The 21,111-nt window shown below is 40.8% G+C and overlaps 1 protein-coding gene across 1 annotated transcript in view; it reads right to left on the bottom strand.

The window, feature by feature from the left end:
* LOC310946980 (echinoderm microtubule-associated protein-like 2) overlaps positions 1 to 21,111 on the bottom strand; it is a gene marked incomplete at its 5' end in the record, with an annotated part of 36,954 nt that overhangs the window by 8,176 nt on the left and 7,667 nt on the right. The window contains 11 exon segments of the mRNA XM_083913590.1: positions 117 to 216; positions 377 to 511; positions 1,177 to 1,272; positions 1,379 to 1,489; positions 1,593 to 1,662; positions 2,378 to 2,527; positions 2,972 to 3,101; positions 3,638 to 3,666; positions 11,779 to 11,880; positions 12,006 to 12,123; positions 13,514 to 13,744. Of these exon segments, the coding sequence (XP_083769716.1) occupies positions 117 to 216; positions 377 to 511; positions 1,177 to 1,272; positions 1,379 to 1,489; positions 1,593 to 1,662; positions 2,378 to 2,527; positions 2,972 to 3,101; positions 3,638 to 3,666; positions 11,779 to 11,880; positions 12,006 to 12,123; positions 13,514 to 13,744 (1,272 nt within the window).

Raw genomic sequence — 21,111 nt, 5'->3', positions numbered from 1 at the left:
GTTCTTACATGAACAGCACTGTTGTATTATCATATTCATACTTCAGTGTTTGGAGACTTAACCTCTTAATATTCTGAACAAAAGGTTGGGATCATTGTGATTCATTTAGAGTCTACCTTTGGCCCAGACGTAGAGGTTTCCACTGGAGTCGCCTGTGATGGCATCTCCATTCTCAGCAAACGCCACACACAACACATACTTTGGCTTCTCATGTTTCTATAGAGATAGAGAGAAGGTTGGACTTATTGATGCATTTGTTTTAGCTAGCTGCACCTAACAAAAAAACGACTGAGTGCATTTTGGTGGTTAATAAGGTTAACTTGAGGTAGGAGGCTAGTGTGATTCATGTTTTTAACAGTTGTTATCATGGCTATACCTCGAACAGGCCCTGTCTCTTGGTGAGAGTGTTGCCCTCCATGGTCCAGAAGTTAATGTGAGATTTTCCACAGGTGACAATCAGGTTGGCATCCATGGGATGAAACACAGCAGCCAGTACAGAGTCATTGGAGCACTGCAGAGACATGAGGCATAGGGATGCAAACATGATTCTCTACATATGTTCATTTAGATTTTTGAGAAGAATTTGTAATATTGCCACTCTCTGTCCATGCTGCTAAACCACACTGTTTGCTAGTTACAGTGTAGAACCAGGCAATCAATAATGACATAACCATAGTCCTCCTGACTAGACTAACATATCATTGACCCTTTATCTGAGGTTTGTGACAGAATCTATGGGCCCGACAATGGCTCTGACATATCATTATACTGTACCATGATCTGGGTGAATACTCAATCCTGATTGGCAGAAGGTATTATAAGTGTTACCAGGGAGTTCTTGTTTGATTGCAAAACACATGCAAATATAAATTAATGGTCTTAATTTAGTTTTTCTTTGGAGTGACCATGGCATAAGCTGGTTAATGCCCTTCAAGGTGTCCATAATCGGGAACAGAGTGTCTATTTACATTAGGTTAGGATTAGGAAACATAACTATATGGTAAGGATAAGGAAAAAAAAAACTGGCTACTGACACCCGGGGGCCAAAAGCATCTGCCTTAATTAGCTCCTGATAGTGGAACCCTTATATAGACTAACTGTGCTGTGCATTGATCGATCCATGGTGCTGTCTGTGGTGTTGAAGTAGCAGACAGATTTGTAATTGCGACAGGGTACCTTGACGTCAGCAAGTTGCTTCTCCTTCTGCCAGTTCCAGACTGACAGAATGTGATCGTTGGCATCGTCCACAGCGCAGAGGAAGGTGCCGCCGTTCTGAGAGAAAATTGAGGAGTTAGATCTATATAAAAGCAACACAGCAGTTACATTTATTTATTTCATAGACTTCATAAATACGGACTCGTAAACTGAAGCTGCTTACCGACTTGGAGAAAGCCACACAGGTGACCGCTCTGTCGAACACTCCCATCCCGAGCACATGGAGCGTGTTGAGGCTCACAGAGTCCCAAACACGGACATGAGGAGCCAGCAGCTGAAAACAGGTGACAGAGATCAAATCAGACAGAGAAACTGTCAAAAAACAATTTGATACGTGAAAACACAAAAGGAGGATGTAAGTGATGGTTTCACAGTACCTTTCCATCTTTAGAGTTTCCAGCCACCTGCCCCGTTGCAATGGTAACCATGTCAGGATGCACACTCAGGCTAAGAGGAGAAAATATAAATTATTATTTTACGTTTACATTTAAAACAATTTAACATTGCTTCTGGCTTTTATGGAAAAATAATTAAAAATCTAGAGGTCAGCTGAACAGCTGATTCAGATTCATGGAAACAACATTTACCAGCATACACTAATTGTGTGTTTCTAAAACTAAAATAAAAAAAATAAAAAGTACAGTAGTCAACAAAGGCTCCTTTTCAAAGCAAGAAAAGGAAATCTCAATATGATGCCGTGGGAGAGGAGAACACAATTGTTTCCCTGTAGAGATGAGTAGCTTTCCCAGCATGCCCCAGGGGGCATTTGGTTTATTTAAATCCCAGTGGCTTCTGTCACAGAGTTTATTCAGGATGTCAACAACAGAAGCTCTCATTAAGTAAACCAAAAGTCACATTCATAATGAACACAATCAGCATCAGCATGAAGCTGTCGTTGACAAGTTACACAAAAACATGATGATAGAAACAGAATGTGAGCAGTTTTCAAGTTCATGAGCAAAGTTCTGATGAACCGGCCAGGAGTGAATGATTTGAGTTTCAGGCTGGACTGAAGGTGCAGAAGTAGATGAAAAAAGTAGTTATTGTTGCCAACTGCCAACAGATTGTGGAAAAGTTGATTTACATCAAGAGTTTAAACAATGTCTTATGTTAAATTTCTAACACTTGGAAGTCGGCTCTTATCAGCCTGCTGTTTTCTCACCATTTGACATCGTCATTGTGGCCCAGGTAGTGCCTCTGCTGCCGCTCCTCCGTGTTGTACAGCACCACTACAGAGGCGTTGAAGTAGACGATCTCTCCCGTGGGCAGCAGGTAGAGGTTGGAGCGGCAGTCACGTCCGCGGTAGCCATATCTGGTCCACGCTTAAGTTAGGGAACAAGATGAATGAAGCTGGACCAGTGAGATAGAACGTTTAATATTCAGGTTTTATGTATTCAGTCGATGCTCTCAACCAAGATGACTCACAAGGAGTGAAGATATGCCGCTTTTACAATTTCTAGAATAAGATACCAAGAATCCCTTTAGGTGATCATACGTACATGTACATAAATGATGTAATAAAAGCAAAGCTTCTAAGACCCAAGGTCTGTACTTCATTATGTTTAATTCATGGAGTCTTGCAATTATTAAGGTTTTTATCCATCTATTCCAGACACTGTGAGCCCCCTGAGACAAACACAGAACTCACAGTTTGACAGCCTCTATCAAGACTGATAATCTCATTCATTCATCCACTCACTCCTGAAACTATTTCTCAGCCTATTTCTCAGTTTCCCTCCCCCCGTTTGAAGGATACACCCACTGCAGTTTGAGCTTGCGGTCAGGTAGCGCCACCTTGTGGTCGAGGCTGTAGCTCTCCCTCTGCTGATCGGGGATGTGCATGGTGACAGGACGACCTCGGAGGAACATCCTCACGTAGCCGTCCTCTGGAGGGAAAGAGAGAGGGAAGAAAAGGAGGCGGAAGGTTAGGTGGAGAGAAAGGAACGGACAGAAGTCGAGCTGCAGAGACAGAACAAGGAGGAGCTCACTCAGTCACTCGCTCACACACTTTGTGTTGAGTTGGGAGATTAGAAAGGGGACAGCGACTACACTTTTGATCATCACAGATTATAGGACATGTTCAAATCTTGCCAGTAAAGCCAATCCTTCAATAACTTTTAGTCAATATAGATGCTTGAGAAATACAAACAGGGCCTTAAAATGTAGAAGCTTCAGAAGTCAGTTCTTTGGGAATTCTAATCGATGTTCAACATATCTAATGAGAAATATTAAATCCTTAAAGAGTACTTCAAGGACTCCTGAAGGCCAATTGAGTTTCACACATCAGAGGCTGATCATCCTCTTTATAGCTAATTAAAAAGTGACAGTAATAGGAGTGTGAGACATAATAACTAATGCAGTCTTAAAGTAGACACTCAGACATGCACACAAAGCATCCCTGGGGTAAAACACTTACTCTTACCTGCACTGAAGGTGCATTCTTTGGATTTGCTGAAAAATAAAAAGTAGAAATGAATGGAATATTTCCTGTAAAGATTGTTAAGCAACATAAGATGATTCAGGGTCTGGCTGTCATCCATCAAGGAAAATTAATGGAAGTACCATCACAATACATACAGAATAACCAAGTGTTTTCCAAAGCTCCTGAGGCTTTGTTCCATAACATTGTGTGCTCCTATAAAATTCTGAATTATTGATTCTTTGCTCGACAGGCTGTAGCCCTCAGCGCTCCATTTCACATTAACTGGACAACAGGGATGGATGTTTGTGGAGGAGCTGCATAGCACTGACTCAGCAACAACACACATGCCATGAATCATATAATGGAGGGGAGAGGAGATTAAGGCCCCTGGTGCATAGAAATATTGTGTATGTATTGTATAATGTAAAGTATAAATTAACTGGAACTGGATTAGCATGAAAGTTAACATATTTTCATACAGTAGTTTGTAGTTTATTTTCCAACCACAGAACAGTAACCAATAGGTAACAATTCCAGAGAAGGAGCAAATTCAGTGAAAACTATTTTCCTCGTCGATGGCAGCATCAATTATTAGGTCATTTCTTGAGGCTCCTCAGAAAAATTGAAGACTACAGGTCATTTTTGCCCAAGACTCCTACAAAGTCAGTGCTTCCCTGGGCATATGTCTTTGTGATGGACACTAGTTAAAGACACAGCTCTGGGTTTTTTTTTTGACGGATAGAGAAAATGAATGAAGTACCAACTCTCTAATGTGACCGTGTACACAGTACTGCTGGGTACCATTTAAAAATTTTATGATAGCAGTACCAATAGCAGCAAAGTGACACCAATACCAATAGAGTTCACTTCACTCGATAGCTTTTTTTCCCTAATTCATGTGAATGGAAGAATTTGGTTTTGTAAAATGCCACCACCACTCCTCCAAATCCAAATGATTTTTACACAAATACATTTGAAAGTGTTCAAATTACTTTCAAATGTTTTGGTGGCATCTCGGCACTTCACTGTCACATACAAAACACGCTTGACTTCACCACACACCTCAGACTGTATGGGTTTTAGCTGCCGCTGTAGTGGGCCGATCACATGTTGCATTCAATTATTGAGTATTTAATACTGACACACAGCCGTAGTACACAGGTTTATGAAGAGTGTCTTTGATCAAGTCAGCAGACACAAAGTAAACAGAAGCCTTGTTATTTGTGTATCCACACATGGATGGTGACACTGACAGTTAAACACACAGTGAATGAGGTGCCGTGCCAAACAACGTGACGGAGGAGGATTAGAGCAAAGATCACAGGGAGAAGCAATAGTGTTTTCAAATGTCACATAGAAAAGCGGAGTGTATTCATATGAAAACGTTGGATAGCTACTTTAAATTTAAAATGACACCCAGTGAGTCAGCCACTTTGCCAAAATCCATTATTAGACCTGTCAATCAAAACCTGTAGCTGCCTCATCAGTTTGCAGCAGCGAAGCTACAGACGCAGCTGCAGAACTGCCAGCTGAGCATTTCCGCGCACTCTGACCACTCAACCTTAACCGTCAGGATGCTGTCAGCCAATCAGATCACCGGGATGAGGAAGCGCTGCCTCAGACGACAGGTGGATATCACCATGGCAACAGCAGTAAAAGTAAGGCTTGATAAGATAAGGAAACAGAGATCGTCTCTTCCTGCTCAGCAACAAAAGAGCCTGGAACAATATGTTTGACTTTGCATCTGTGGAAGCACATAGACACTCGACAGTCGGTGGCAGTAACATACAAAGACATGAAGTGAAGAGGATGATTTCAAGTATTCAAATAAAAGAAACCTTTGCAAAGGTCTTATGATAAAATAAAGGCAAATTACACACAAACACATTTTGACCAGTAACACCAAATGTCAACGTAAGTTTTGCTTGTTAACAAAACAGCAGGTGATGAACCGTGTGTGTCTATTTTACCTGACATTTGTTTAACAGGGAGTTACCTGGGTAAAGGTTCACAGCACCAAGACGTCTCAGTGTCTCTGTGAGTTTGTCAGTTCACCTCAAGTCAAATGTATTCATAAAGTCGGTTTGCAACAATGTGTTTTAAAAAAAGGAGACACAGGTGAAGAGAAAAGAGAATATGTATTAAACATTAAAAGATCAGAGCTTGTTTGTGTGCATTTGAACAGAACATAAAACATCTGAAGAAGAAAAGACGGACTGAGGAGTGAACAGGCAGCTCATCTGAGGACCTGGCTGGTGTCTGTTGTGTCTCTGGGCAGCTGGAGGCGACCAGCCAGGGTGTCGGCTCTTTAAAATAACCACATAAAGGCCTGTTTGTCTCTTGAACTTCGTGCGTGTGGGCATGTGCGCATTTGTGTGTGTGTGTCTGTGTGTGTGTGAGGCGTGGTCCCGTTCTAGCCAATGAGAGGACAAGATTGATTCAGAGCTAGTAATTAGTGCAGGGCATGCTGGGTAACTGGCAGACGGTCAGGGCAAATAACTGTGGATCTAAGACCCATGCGGCAGCAGTCCCAATCACAAGAGTTTCCAAGGAGAGGGAATGCACAAACAGACCACTCATTAACATGCTGCACTGGGTAAATTGTTGCCATTTTCTGCCTGCCTGCACTCTGAAAACCCAATTGGGTCACGTAAGAACCAGAGGGGACTAATGAGCAGATGAGGGTTCCCCTGAGAAATCCTGCTTCATCGAGTTTCATGAAAGTATTCACAAAAGTTTCAAGTCGCCTTGCAGCCAGGCAAAATGTGTTATTTTTCTCAGTGTGGTCTGGACAGACTCAGCAGGCTTTAGCTTGAGCCTCGCTAATGGGCAGAGAGATAGATTTGCAAGTGATTGAAACAGCCTGAAAGCGCATACAGAAACAGTAATTAGTGTGCTCTGTTCCTCTGAAGACATCAATAGGAACCCTTCCTGCAGCTCAGCTGTGCTTAAAGTTTGCTTCAGGTTTTCAGACTGGAAAAACATTGCAGGTGTTCTGCAAAGCTGTCAAAAAATCGAGGCAAGAAATTGTCCTGACAATCAGAAATTCTGATTAATCTATGCTTAACATGTTCAAAATAAATATATTAAAATATTTGCTTGTCTTCCTAAACCACTGGCTGCCTGACTGACCGACTGGTCCTGCTTCCAGCTGACTGGCAGCTTTTCCGTGCATTAAACTTGTTCTTGCATCAGCTGAATGAAAAAAATTGAAAGAGGGGGCTGGATAATGTGGAGATGCAGGTGCATCACGGAGTGTGGAGGATTAGCAAAGATAAAGTAAAGGCAGCTATGAAGAAGATTGGGTTGGCCTTGAGCACTACAGCTACAATGTTTGCTTTGAGAAGGTTGATGGAGAAGTACAGAGAAGGTCAGAAGGAGTTACATTGTGTCTTTGTAGGTGGTGTGTATGTGGTGTAGGTGTATGACGGGTGCAGAGAGAGGAGGTATAGTATTGAAGTTGGGAGTAGCAGCGAAGTAGAGTATGTGAGAGTGGTGCAGAATATATATGAGGGTAGGGTGACAATGGTGAGGTGTGCTGTAGGAGTGACAGATGGGAATTTGGGTCGACGGTTAATATTTCGGGGCCGAGACTTCCTCAGTGGTCATTGTTCATGGTCCTATTAGAAACTTGAAACACGAGAAAGGAGTTGGAGTCGAGAGACAGCATCTCTATAAACAGATATTTCCACATGACTGCTGATAAATAACGACAAAAAGCTAATTAAAAGCTAAATCAGCCAAAGGGTTCCTAGATTGCATTAAGACTGATGTGTTCTGCCTTGTTTGCCCTCCACACGGACTGTTTACCTGAATGCAACCAAACCTTGTCGCTTTGCCTACAGAATCTACATTAATACGCAGAACCTAGTAACGAGGAGAGAGGCGAAAAGGAGAGTGCAGGCAGGGTGAAGAGGGTGGAGAAGAGTGTCATGAGTGATTTGCGACAGCAGGGTACCAGCAAGCGTGAAAGGAACGGTATACAAGATGTGAGTGAGAGCAGCCATGGTGCATGGTTTGGAGGTGGTGGCACTGACAAAAGACAGGAGATGGAGACGGCAGAGTTGAAGATTTTCAATGGGAGTAATGAGGAAGGACAGGATTAGAAAGGAGTACATTAGAAGGACAGCTCAGGTTAGACGGTTCAGAGATAAAGTGAGGGAGGGGTGAGAGTGAGATGGTTTGGACATAAGCGAAGGAGAGATGCTGGATGTATTTGGAGATGGATGGGGAAGAGGGAGCTGCAAGAGGAAAATATGGAGGAGGGTTATGGTGGAGGGAGAACATGAAGGTGGTTGGTGTGACAGACGAAGATGCGGAGGACAGGAAGAGAAGGAAACAGATGAGCTGCTGTGGTGACCTCTAACCACCTCTAACAGCAGCAAAAGATGAAGATGATGCAGGTTCTTCTACCATATTTTGACAACTGGCAACATCATTTTATTATTATTACTGCTGGCTGGATTGCAATATTTGAATTGCTAAAACAATATTTGATTTTTAGTCCATTGTGCACAATTTCCCGCTATCAATTTTGTCCAAAATTCCACTTGGTGCAATAATAAATGTGTCCTAAATCAAATGATTTGATTACAAGAGATTCCTCATCATTGTATTTTATAAATGACCATCAGGCCGCGAGACACTGCAGTGATGGATGTTGCAGTAAATCTATCACAGAGCTGTGGGAGCAGTAAAGTGCGCATCCATTTCCTGGTCCATTATGACCAAAGTACTGCAGTGGTTTAGTTAATGGACACAAACATATCTGACCATCTTCACTCAACAAAAGATCTACTAAGAGATCAGACCGACATTCGACTAATCCACTCTGAAGTCATTGTGGCATCATGACAGATAAAAGATAACAAGAGAGACCAAAAGAGCGAGTGAGGGGGAAAACTTCTGATTTGACAAAAGGAAAAGATCTCAATCTGTTCAACATGATGCAGATCTTTCCATCTTTTCCTTCAGTGGAATTTGCATGGTTTCAATCTGGCAGAGAGTAAGTTATTTAATCGAGTTGTTAAACCTTGTCTACTTTACAAATGGTTATATACATACACGTATTAATTTAAAGCTACCTCATGTGATTTCCTTATGGTTTATAATGTTCTGTCCCATGAAACGGAGACAAAAGGAAAGAGACCGTTGTGGTAAAAATAAACCTTCTCCATATTTGCATAAATCCAGACCTGTATGACAAAACTCAGCTTTTCACAATGCCCTTAGATTTAAAGGGTTATTCCCTTAACATAACTTAAAATATACTTTCAAAAGGCAGTAATCCTGGTGTTAAACTGGTTTGTTGTGGTAAAACCTAGTTTAAGTGGTGCAAAATGCTTCTCTGCAGAGGAGTGGTCAATATGTTTGTTGCATGTTAAACAGGAGGTCCAATCAATGTTAGGGTTTTTCACAAGCTGATTAGTAATGGTAATGGTAACATCAGTCCAAGGAGCTGCATCCACCTCCTGTCTGTGGTCACAATGCTGCAGGGTGTCATATAAAAACTGTCTTTACAGTGTATCTGGAGGCGCTCTAAGTTATAAGCTGCACTACTGGTTTTAAAAAAAATGAATGAATTACTTAGTATCAATTTGGAAAACTTTAAAATTAATTAAAATTTGTTTATAAAGGTACAAATGTGCACCACCAAAGGCAGCACATGCAATAGAACTACAGTAGGTGACGGTTTGTTTCACATGAACATTATATTGAGATTAACTTCAATGTGTAATACAAAAGCAGGAGCTCTGTCCTGTCTGCTGCTAGAATCAATCAGATGGAACACAACAATCATTTAACTGACAGAACTGCTGAGCACAGTGTGACTAGTCTGTCGCTTCACATTTACTCATCCCATCTACTGTGTGTGTGTGTGTGTGTGTGTGTGTGTGTGTGTGTGTGTGTGTGTGTGTGTGTGTGTGTGTGTGTGTGTGTGTGTGTGTGTGTGTGTGTGTTGTGTGTGTGTGTGTGTGTGTGTGTGTGTGTGTGTGTGTGTGTTTCATGACCGTACAGAAATGTGTTTGTTTCCACCATCATTAGAAGCCTAATACAAAAGAGTCATTAATGACACTTAAAGGTGCCCAAGTCAATGTATCTGAGACATAATGAGAGACTATGTAAGACCTAGACTTCAGAAAACATCATTACTTAATAAATATATTAGTTTTTTTTAACAGATGACAAAAATCATCTGAGAGCTTTCTTAATGCAAAGAAAGTTTCACATGATACAGTACAACTCGCATAATCCCTTATTCTTCTGAAATGATATGATTGATTTTTTTGGTGTTTTCCTCCTCTTGCCATTAGATCCATGCTCCTCTAACACACCTCTGTACACTCTGTCTACATGTTACTATGCGACAGCCCCTCCCACAGATGCCCACAGCCCTGCAACCGGGGGATTCTACTGCATCAAACGGGTTTGCGTGACAACAGGGTTTCATAAAACCCAACTTCCTCAAGCTGTCGTGAAGCCAGAGGGACTGACTACTGACTTTTTTTTCTGAAAACAACACAGGTTTAAGATGAAGTTTGAAGGCATTTCACAAGCCAATCCACCTCGTGTTTCCTTGTGCAATCTGTAATCTATTTAAATGCTAGTCAAAGGATAGATGACAGACTAGCTGCTTCTATCAGTTGACTTTAAAGGCGGCATATGCATTTCTCCGAAGACTAAAGCTACACACTTTCCATTATAAAACGCATACTTCATTTTTGTTATTAATTAGTATGAGCACAAGACTTTCCCTCCCAAAAAGCATAAGTAGTAAATCCTCTCTTCTCACAGTCTCCGGCTCTCTTGGTCAATCATTGATTCTCAGTTGTAAAGCAGCCATTTACCTTGAAGATCTCTTCATGGCTGCAAGCTTTCCGTTACAGTAACAGTCAACAGTCAACAGTGGTGAGCAGTCAGAGCGGTTCCTGTCCTGTACAACAGCCACAGCAACACAACACTTCCTCCTTCACTAAGCAAACTTTTAGCTCAGTCTGAAGAGACCTCAACAGCCAATCAGAATGCTTTTCCTGACTGTGCAGACCCACCCCCTCTGCCCGGTAACCACAACCCCCTTTAAGAAAGAACTGTTGGAAATCTGATCCATCAGCAGAAAGAGGGGAGAGGAGAGGAGAAGAAACAGTAGTTCAGAGTACGACAGCACACAATGAAAGACAGATGAACCGGAAAGCAAGCGCAATGGAAAAAGTATGTGTGACTCTTGTGACCAAAGACTTTTTGTTTGTTCACCAATGACAAGTGACCCACGTGTTATGTTCACTTGGCAGTCACACGTGATCCTTCACTGTCCATCAGGCTCACAGCTGTGGCATCAAAAGACTAACAGCCAGTTAACTGCAAACCATAATTCATGGGGACATCCCAGATTTACTGCAGGCGAACAGGAAGAGCTGACTGTGGAAATGTAACATAGACCCAGATGATGATGAGAAACATCAGACCTTTCTAATGATGATGATGCTCTCTTGTCAAAAACACAGTCTGAATAATTAAAGCCTGAGTGTGCTTTAAACGTCGGTAACTCTAAACTAGCAGGTCAAACACTGAAGGCAGTAAATGTAAAATACCTTAACCAAAATCAGATACAGATGCCGTTTCGATTAGGAAGCAGAGGAAGTGGTGCTTCTTCTCTTATGTAGCACCGTTTTGTTTTTTTTATATATTATGTATGAGCAAAAACTTATTTTAGACGTGATCAAAATCGTTGTTGTAATACCTACATAACCAAACACTCTTCACTCTTTTTCTCGCTGCCTCTGACTGGCACATGTTGTGTTCAGACTGACTGACTGTTATTCAACGCTCTAGACAGAAGCGTAGGGAGGTAAGACAGCTCATTAAAACAACCTAAAGTGACCCAATGACCTGCTCTACAGCTGTGCTGACCTACTATACACAAACATGGTCTGTGAGCTTGTTAGAGGAGTTTGTTTTCATGGCAACATCATCTACAGAATTAGATCTTCTTTGTTACACCTGCCTTTACGTAAAATGTTGGTTGTCTTCCTAGTATCACAGAGCAGTAAGTATGTCTCAGGTATTAGGAGGTATTCACAAATTTAGAAAAACAGTGACAATATTTACGGAAGATACACCATCAAGATGGACAAGGCTGTTACTTTTTGCCTCCAGAGGAGCTGCTGGAGGAAGTGGTTCGACTCCGACTCTCTGCTCCCTTCTCTCTCCTCACAAGGGTGAGACGCTCTGTTGACATGCTCTTCCTGAAGGAGAAGAGAGTTCAAGAGAAATCAGTATTTTTTCGACATTTGAAACTTACCTTCACCCTTCTTCACCTCTATTTCCCAAGGCCACTGCTAAAAGTAAAGTTACACTCCTAGTTAGTTACCTCTTAATGGACTGTAGCACCTCCTTCTTAGGAGAGGAAGGGGAGGAGAGGAGGCGTTTCTGTTGACTGCAGCCGTTACTCAGAGGTCTGGAGGGAAGAGCCTGCAGGAGCTGACGCACTGAAAGGTAAAACATTATTACTAGCTTCAGTAAAGAAAAAGGTCTAAATCTGAGACTGTCACTATGTCATGCATGTGAGGTGGTGTTGCCTCTACACTGTGTATGCAGTGTTTCCCTGACACGTGTTCAGCAGCTGAGATGCCCAGCTCCAGTAATTTGATCACCGCTGCTGAATTATTTTAGAATTATTAATAATAATTTTATTATTCCATTTTTTTAACAAGAGGAGATTGGTCTCTGTCTGTGTCCTAACAGCATGCGAGCATTAGATTATCGTGACTCAATAACGCTCTCTGTTCTCACTTATTCATAGATAACAAGTATATGGGTTGTGCACTGCGGACTCCTAAGCAGCCCTGTAACTTTTGAGGTAAAATGAGGAGATCTCGTTTAGCTAATTCATCATCAACTTCATGAATCAATTGTTCTTCACCCGTCGCTGCACTTTCAAAATATTTTAACTAATTTTGGAAAAAAACATGTGTTAAATTACTACAGTCATTTGCATTGTCATCTAAAACTTAATTCAAAAAAGGCTGTCAAAATGAACACTGGGTGATACGGGTCACTCATAACTGCTTGTTTGTCAAATCACATGTTTAAATTTCCAGAGTGTACTACAACTCCATGCAAATGTCGGTATCAGTCGCAGCAGGCATCAAACGTGCTTCACCCTGCCAGCTACCTAGTACAAAGTCTGTCTAATATCTGAGTGAGTCCATGTGTGAATACAGCTTCTCATTTGCAGCAAGTGAGTGGGCGTGTTCATGACGTTTCTCGCCAATACACAGGGAAAACAAAACTCAGAGGCAAGAAGAAGAAGAACAGTGATTTAGAAAGAAAAAAGTTATGAAATTATCAGACAATTTCAAGGAACGGCAATAGACTTAATTGGATGTTTATGTAACGTCTTAGTTGTTCTCTACCCTGGGAAAACTCTGGACAGTGTTGCACCTGAATCTTCTGATATTATTGGGAGTTCATATGTGAAAGTAGTTTGTAGTACTTTGAAAGACCATCTCATTGCATATTCGTTAGTTTATTGGTTTTTCAGGAGTGGTGTGCCATTTCCAGTGTTAACAATGAGAAATAAAGTGTGAGTATAACACTTTAAGGCGTCATGTTGACAGGACAGCAGCTGCAGCAGTACATTGATGTATTCCCCGTTTTGCCAAAGACGAACGATCAGACTCATGGAACATGCGCTTAAAAACTTGCCAAAATGTTTCTATCCAATACAGAGGTAGACACGCATCTATTTGGAATATGAACATAAAAGAAGCAGGAACGTATACAAATAAACTGATGATACATGATGACTGATGAGAAATAACAAGCTGCAAAAGGCTGCAGGACATTGGCTCTCGTTTCTCCAGTTACGTTTCTTACCCTTGCTAGGGTGCGCTGAAGCTGTGGTGGCCAGAGGTCTCCTCCCAGCAGCATGGACACCTCCAGGTTGCATCCCCTGGCTCTGCTCCTCACAGTAACCCAGTCGGCGCAGGGCGTCAGCCAGAGCTGCCTTCAACAGCTGGATCTCATCCTCCTGCAGCTGCAGCTTCTGCTCCAGGTGTGAAACCCGGTCCTCCACGTCCATGTTACTGCCAGCCGACACCGTGTCATCTGGACAGGAGGAGAGAGATAGTGTAGATTCCAGCTACTGCGACTTAAAGCTCACAATGCAGTTTACAAGAGGTCATCATGGGCAGGTCACATGAGGAGTGGTAACAAAACATTACCCCCGTTCATTAGAAATAAAATCAGTGTGGTGACTACTACGGCTTAGCGCCAGTATACAATCCAGTAAAGCGCAGACAGGACAAATATTAAGCACTACACTGATAAAAGTTAGTAAGTTAGTACTTTACCATGCACCACTGGTTCCACACAAGCTTCCACTGGATAATATATATTTTTTAAATTAATCACATTTATTTATTGGAATAAATGTAATAAAATCAAAATGTAAATATATAAAAAGTCAACAAAAAAGTACAACATTTCTAATGAAAATACTTAGTATCATATTGTAATCCTTAAAGAGTAAATCCCATCGGCATCAGTGAGCCAATAAGAATGCAGCATGCTTGTACCAAGATCTAATAATGCTGGTGATTTGCTGTCGAACGTTGGCCCTTGTAGAGACATGCAGGAAAAAAAAACACTATGTTACGCACAGGGGGGATGAGGCTCACATATGTGTGTGTGTGTGTGTGTGTGTGTGTGTGTGTGTGTGTGTGTGTGTGTGTGTGTGTGTGTGTGTGTGTGTGTGTGTGTGTGTGTGTGTGTGTTTAAAAAAAGCTGAATAAAATACAGATTTTGTCCTTCTACAATGAAAATCCTGTTATTAGGAATAAGCCTGCCTCCTGTGTGAACTGTTAACTGAATAGGGTGGGCCTACACAACTGTATTTTAACGTTGGTCACAATGCTAGTAGTTGCAGAGCCTAATATTTTCTGAGGTGATATGTGGTGTAAAACGTTTGAGAACCACTGCTCTAACACATATCACATGCAACATGAAGCAGGAAAAATAGAGAATTGAGTATGAGAACCATGAGAAACTGCTGCCTGGGTGTCTGAACGTTTGGGCTCATTTATTTGGATACAAACACAAGCAGCTGCTTTAGGCGAGCGTTATGGATATCTGCAGCTTTGGGAATCAATGGTTTAGAGTTTCACAGGGGCATAAGAGTATAAAGCAAACTTGACTGGTTTGAATAATTTAGACTCAGAGTGCGTCAGACTAAGAGAAGGAAAACAACACCACATGCCAGGTTGTGTGGTTGTATGGACAGAGGGAGATTGAGAGATGAAAAAAGGGGGAGACACGAGTTGCTGATAGAGAAACAAAGCTTTGTCCTCTTCATTACATCCTCATGCATTAAGACTTAAAGGTGCCCTGTGCAGTTTTCAACCATGGGCTGTGCTACAGAGAAAGGTTTTGATTGGTTCCCATTTTGTTTGCATCACCATTCCTGCCAACTGCACAGGACAGTGACAAAAATGGGAGAAAAAGAAGACTACTGCTATTTGATGTAAACATGAAGGCAAAAACTACAGGTTTCACAATATTCCAAAATATTTGCAAATGTCTCATGAGGAATGAAATACATTCAAACTGTGTGTTTGGCCTCCAGGATGCATACAGTGTGTTTTGGTAAGAAACACTGATTGTAAACAATTAATATTTACAAGAGGAGTCCGTAGAATAGCTTTAAAGGTAAAAAATGCTTTCATTATTTTCTTTTTCACCACAGTCAAAAATTTGTGAAGCGCTACTTAGCAAATGTTAGCATGCTACACCTAACTAAGGGCGCACTCACACTGTCCATCTGTACCGTGCCCCAGGAAGTTTCACGGCTAAAGTCTAGTTCGTTTGAGTGCAACTGTACCGCGCCTAGGAGCGGTAAGCTTGCCTGGCCACGGCCCGTTTGGGAGGGGTGGGCTTTTGTAAAGCACGTTTGGACATGTACGAGCACGAACGCACTACGGCGGTTTTGAGGTCATTTTATATGCGCCTGTTTGGACATAGAAAAAAGAAGGACAGACCATGCGCAAACATTTAAAACAATCGCGGCGAAAGGTTCACGTTGGTGTGATGCGGAGGTGGAGTGTTTACTGCAGATTTGGTCAGATGAAAATATTCAAAAACAGTCGACAAGACGCACAAAAACTCAGAGGTCTATGGAAAGATTTGTAAACAAAGTGATGCATCGCGATGGCGTCATCTATGCGTATGACGTGTTACGGCGTGATGACGTATAGACAGGCAAGAAGCATTCACAGAGGCCAAGGCAGTGTGAGTACAAACGGGCCTGGGTCGCGGGGGGAGAGGGAGGGGGGGCAAGTACCCTAGAGCACGGGGCACGGTACGGACGGACAGTGTGAGTGCGCCTAAGAGAGTGAAATGCTGAACCTACTAATCGTCAGCATGTTGTCATTGTGAGCACGTTAGCATGTAGCTGCAGACTCCTCTGAGATGCAGAAGATTTTCTTTGGTTTCCCAAAATATTTTCTAGATTTGTAAAACTGTCCAAATGTTTTATAGTTGCAGTATCTCTATGAATAAAACCAAAAGAGCCATCCTCACACCCACCATGATGACATCACCAGAGGCCGGCGAGATTATCGAAGGCAAACTGCCCAGTGCGGATTATTAATCTGTGGCCCACATTAACAGATTTCAGCCAGATAAAAACAAGTTGGATAACGTCTTGACTCTTTGTGCATCCTAATATCTAAGCCCTGTCCACTCTGCAGTAACCGTATCCTCATGATCACACATGCACTTTTCTATTCAAACACCTTTTGAATATGACGCCAACTGAGAAAGAAGTCATCTTCTACTTGAAACGTTCAAATTAATACTTTCAGTGTGCAATTATCTGTTCAACCATCTCCACTTGAATATGATTATATATTTTTTCTTGATTCAGTTCAATTCAATTAAATATTTATCCTGACAAATCATAAAAAAGAAATCTCAGTGGGTCTAGACCACACTAGGATTAATTTATGATTTACAGAAACCCAACTATTCCCCCTTGAGCAACAATGGTGACGAAAACCTTCAGAGATGCACAGCAACCATAATCACAACATTAATAACTATGATAATAATAGAAATATTAGACTAATAAATCATGGTTTTGTATAATTATTGTCTCAGAGGTGTCTGTTGCAAAGATGTGCAGGGATATAAAAAGCAGCAACCAGAAAAATAGTCCCCAATCAGCCGTTCAGAGGTTTTTCTTTCCACATTACAACCAGACTGAGTTATCTTTTTAGATTTATTTTATTTTTATTCATGCTTTATTCAAATTGTCAACAATTAACTGATACTGGGCATTATATTTATTTAGCTATTTATTTTACCTTTACTTTCTCTGTGCTCATTTCTAGAATTGGTTGTAACACATTAAATGTATAATAATGTTGAATATTCCTCAATAAAGTTAATTGTTTTATAAAGCAAAATTCTGAGTACCTTTGCATCGTATCATTGAACAATCCAGCTCAAAAATTCACTATATCGGCCGCCATATTGGTGATCAGTGAATTTCTCTCCTCTAAAGGTATTATCAGCCTTAAAAAATCACATATCTGTCGGGCCCATATTCACATATGAAGTACACACTGAATATTTGCTTAATACTTATCTACAGTATTTAAAAAGTAGTGAATTGTGTCAAAACATAGCTACAGTATCAGTAAGTACCGATCAGTATCAGCCTTCAAACAAATGTTTCATATGTGACAGTTATAAATCAAGCCAAAAATAGACAAGAAATATGAAAATAATATCTAAAGTATCTATCTAGTATCTTTTATATCTCAGGCTGCTTCAAACACTAAACATACAGTATTTATTTGATATTATTTAAAGACAAAAGACTAAAACAAACCTACCAAACACACTAAAATAACAGCAGACTCCTAAAGTGAACGTCTACCATGAACTGCCTTCAACTGACTGCAACTATAACTTGCAATAAAAGGCCACTGCACTTCAAAAAGGGATTGTACAGGTCACGCTGCTTCAGTACAAGCCAAAACAACGCTCCCAGCATGCATCAGTTCGGCGCTGTAAGCTGAGCCGGGTAACACAGAGAGTACTGTTACTGTATCACATCTTGCAGGCAAATGAGAGAGCACCACAGGGAAATCAAGCTTCAGCTTTACATACAGAAATCAAGCTTAAAAGAAGATTTGCATGGTGCCCAATGGGCCAGCGGCATAATGTGAGATTATCTCAAGCCTTTATCATCTCCCTTCTTACATGTTTCCAACTCTCTGAGAATTTATCTACTGTAGGATTAGACTGGTTTATCCAAATGACATTAGCCTTTTGTTGAAAACGTGTTCATCATTGCTCCTTTTTATGGATTTGTTTATTACAATTATTATTATCACACCAGGAGAAACATGTTAGAACTACAGTTAATAACTCTACTCACTTTTAAAATACAACAAATTGCTTACTGAATTAAAAAAAAACTAAAATTATTTCCATCATTATTTTATGGAACAAAATGAACATTGAAGTGAACCCAGAAGGCACTAGGGCTGCAACTACCAATTGTTTTCACTGTCGATTTATCTGCCGTAGGGATGGGCACGAATAATTAATTACAAGATCGAGAGATCGTATCAACTCCTCGAGCGTCAATCAAGTACTCGTTTTAGAACGCAACGCATCTTCCTGCAGGAATAATGATGCAATGAATTGCTTATTCTCAGTCAAAACACTCACAGTTACCCTTTAAGGATTTATTTTTTATTGTTTCCTCACAAAAACGTAATTAGATCCGTGTTCACATTCTGTTAAAGTCGACACTATAGAACAACGTAAATCATCCGGTTTTAGAAAAAAACGAGAAGACACGGGCGCGTTCACAGGAATCTGGTGCACGCGCACTGACGAGCACTCGATGGGAGTGAGGGGAGGAGCTTGTGGTAGAGGGGGAGGGGCTTGAGAGTTGTAAACATTCAAAATTTGACTGAGTCAGGTGGCGGGTATCAGCAGGTGCTGCTTTGCCACAACGCTCAGTTTTTTTTACCGGTGCCTGTTGGACTTCCACCACTCCTGTGTGTTTTTCTGAGGACGAGTGCATGTCTCACTGAATCAAGCTTCTAGCACTCACGCCCATCCCTAATCCGTTGGTTATCATCTCATTAGTCGATTAGTGTTTTGTCTATAAAATGTCAGAAAATGGTGAAAATGTTGATCAGTGTCTCCAAAAGCTAGTCAGTTTACTATCACAGAGGACAATACTTCTTTCTTAAAAAAAATACTCAAACCGATTATCCAATCATCAAAATAAAGGCAATTAACTAAATATTTAACAACTAACCAGTGTCTTTCGCGGTGTGTTTATTGTGCAAGTTGATATTGTGATGATGATTTTAAAAATGATTTGTTGTGTCGTCCTACTGCCAACTCCTGAAAGCCTTTCATTAGCCTCCACTGCGGTCTAAATGCTGTTTCAGAGTCAGTGACCTATTTAAAAATTTAAACTCAGATATTGTAAATGAATAATGGAAAGCAAATTCCCATTAAAGTATTTTTCCTATGGATGTTTTGTATGGAATAACAATACAAATGAAGTGATGTCTCACCTCCTGAAGGGTGATAGTCAAATGTAATCTTACTGTCCTGCTACTGTGTGTTAGCTACTCGGACATTACTCCATCTACCGATCACATGGATGATGCAGAGAAAACGTTGCAGTCAGTCAAAACAGCAATTCAAACCTCGCCTATAGGAAAAATAAAGCACTTATTGTATAACTTGTAGAAAAGTATGTGTCTTTCTTATATTAACAGTGCGAAAATTTGATGTGAAAACAGGCAGCGGGCACAAATAATGAAAACACAAACTATGAGCAAAAGAGAAAAAACAAACTGAAGTAGGAGAGGACAGATTGTGGGTAGGAGGAGATAGAGAGGAACAGAAAGGACTCCGAGAGAAGAATGATTCATCTTTTACTAAATGCAGCAATAATCGTGCTTATCTAAACTGCCATGAGATGTACTCAATTGAACAGAGAAACAGAAAAAATGGAATGAGGAGGAGACGGGGGAGATAGCGACAGAGATCAAATGACAGAACCTGGAAGACACAGTTTTACTTTCCAAAGTAGTCATGTTTCTGTTCAATTGTGGCGCAAATCTTAAGAGAACTTTTGAAATCTTGCAAAAGAGAAATAGCTGCGTTTTCATTAACTGGTTTGGAGTCAACGAACTAGACTACACAGTCTAAAGAGTAGAAGAAGTAGAGGTTGTGAACCGGAAACAAAACAAGTGGCCTCAGTCATCTCACGAGAGCAAAATGGAGGGAGGTCTTTAGGAGTTTGGTTTATTGTCCTCTCGTGTCCACCAGTATTGGCCATGTGTCATGCTGTCTGGAGACAAAGATGAATTATTATTATATCTGAGAATAACTATAATATTCATATAAATATTCAGCAAAGGCATTTCCATGTCCCATTCAGTGGGCCAGTACATCAACTCTTCTTTGAAAAGGTGAAAACAAACTCAAGTGAGCATCTTTTGTGCAAATGGGTAAGTTATATCGAATTTTGTTCAGTTTTTCTAAAGTGATATTTCAAAATGTGCATAAAAATATGGGAATGGAAACATGACTAGAGTTTAACTTTTAGTTCAGTGTTCACTGTACTTCTACACACCGAAGTGTGTTTATTAAAGATAGTACATACTGTATATAGTGAGGCAGTTACTCTACTACCACTACTACTACTACTATACGTTGCATTGAGAGATCATTTGAGTGTGTATAAAACGCAATAATTCTTCCTGGACATTCAGGAGCTTCACTACAGAAGGTGGCTATTATTGGTCTATTTGCTGCAAAGATCTTGACAACTAACAGGGCATAAAAGGTAGTTTGTCCTGAGGGTGGCTCCAGAGAATTAAGCCTCTGCTAACATTATGATGTTAACATAACATTAGAAAGTTAGTGTCCACGTTAACTCTTGGATCCTGACATGTTTGTTTACTGTATTCACTGCTTCATATGTTATCTAAGGGGAAATTGCCTTTCGGCCTGGTGAAACCTAAGATACATAAAACATATGATATTTGAACCTGTAAAACATGTTAACATTTAGTATGTTTAGTTTGAGTTGTAACATGCTGACACTGCACATGTTAAAGTATCTTTCTTTACATTTAACTAAACATGTTATTACCTGAAAAAGAGAGAAACAGAGAGAGAGAAGGGTTCACCTTTTCTCCTCTCCTGTCAGGACACCTGTTTAAAAACACTGCACAGGCGGCTACTTTTCAATTTGCCCTTGAATTGACACACACACACACACACACACACACACACACACACACACACACACACACACACACACACACACACACACACACACACACACACACACACACACACACACACACACACACACACACACACACACACACACACACACACACACACACACACACACACACACACAC

The sequence above is a fragment of the Echiichthys vipera genome, assembly GCF_963691815.1.
Source record: "Echiichthys vipera genome assembly, chromosome: 5".
Taxonomy (NCBI): Eukaryota; Metazoa; Chordata; class Actinopteri; order Perciformes; family Trachinidae; genus Echiichthys; species Echiichthys vipera.
This window is presented reverse-complemented; position numbering and strand designations above follow the sequence as displayed.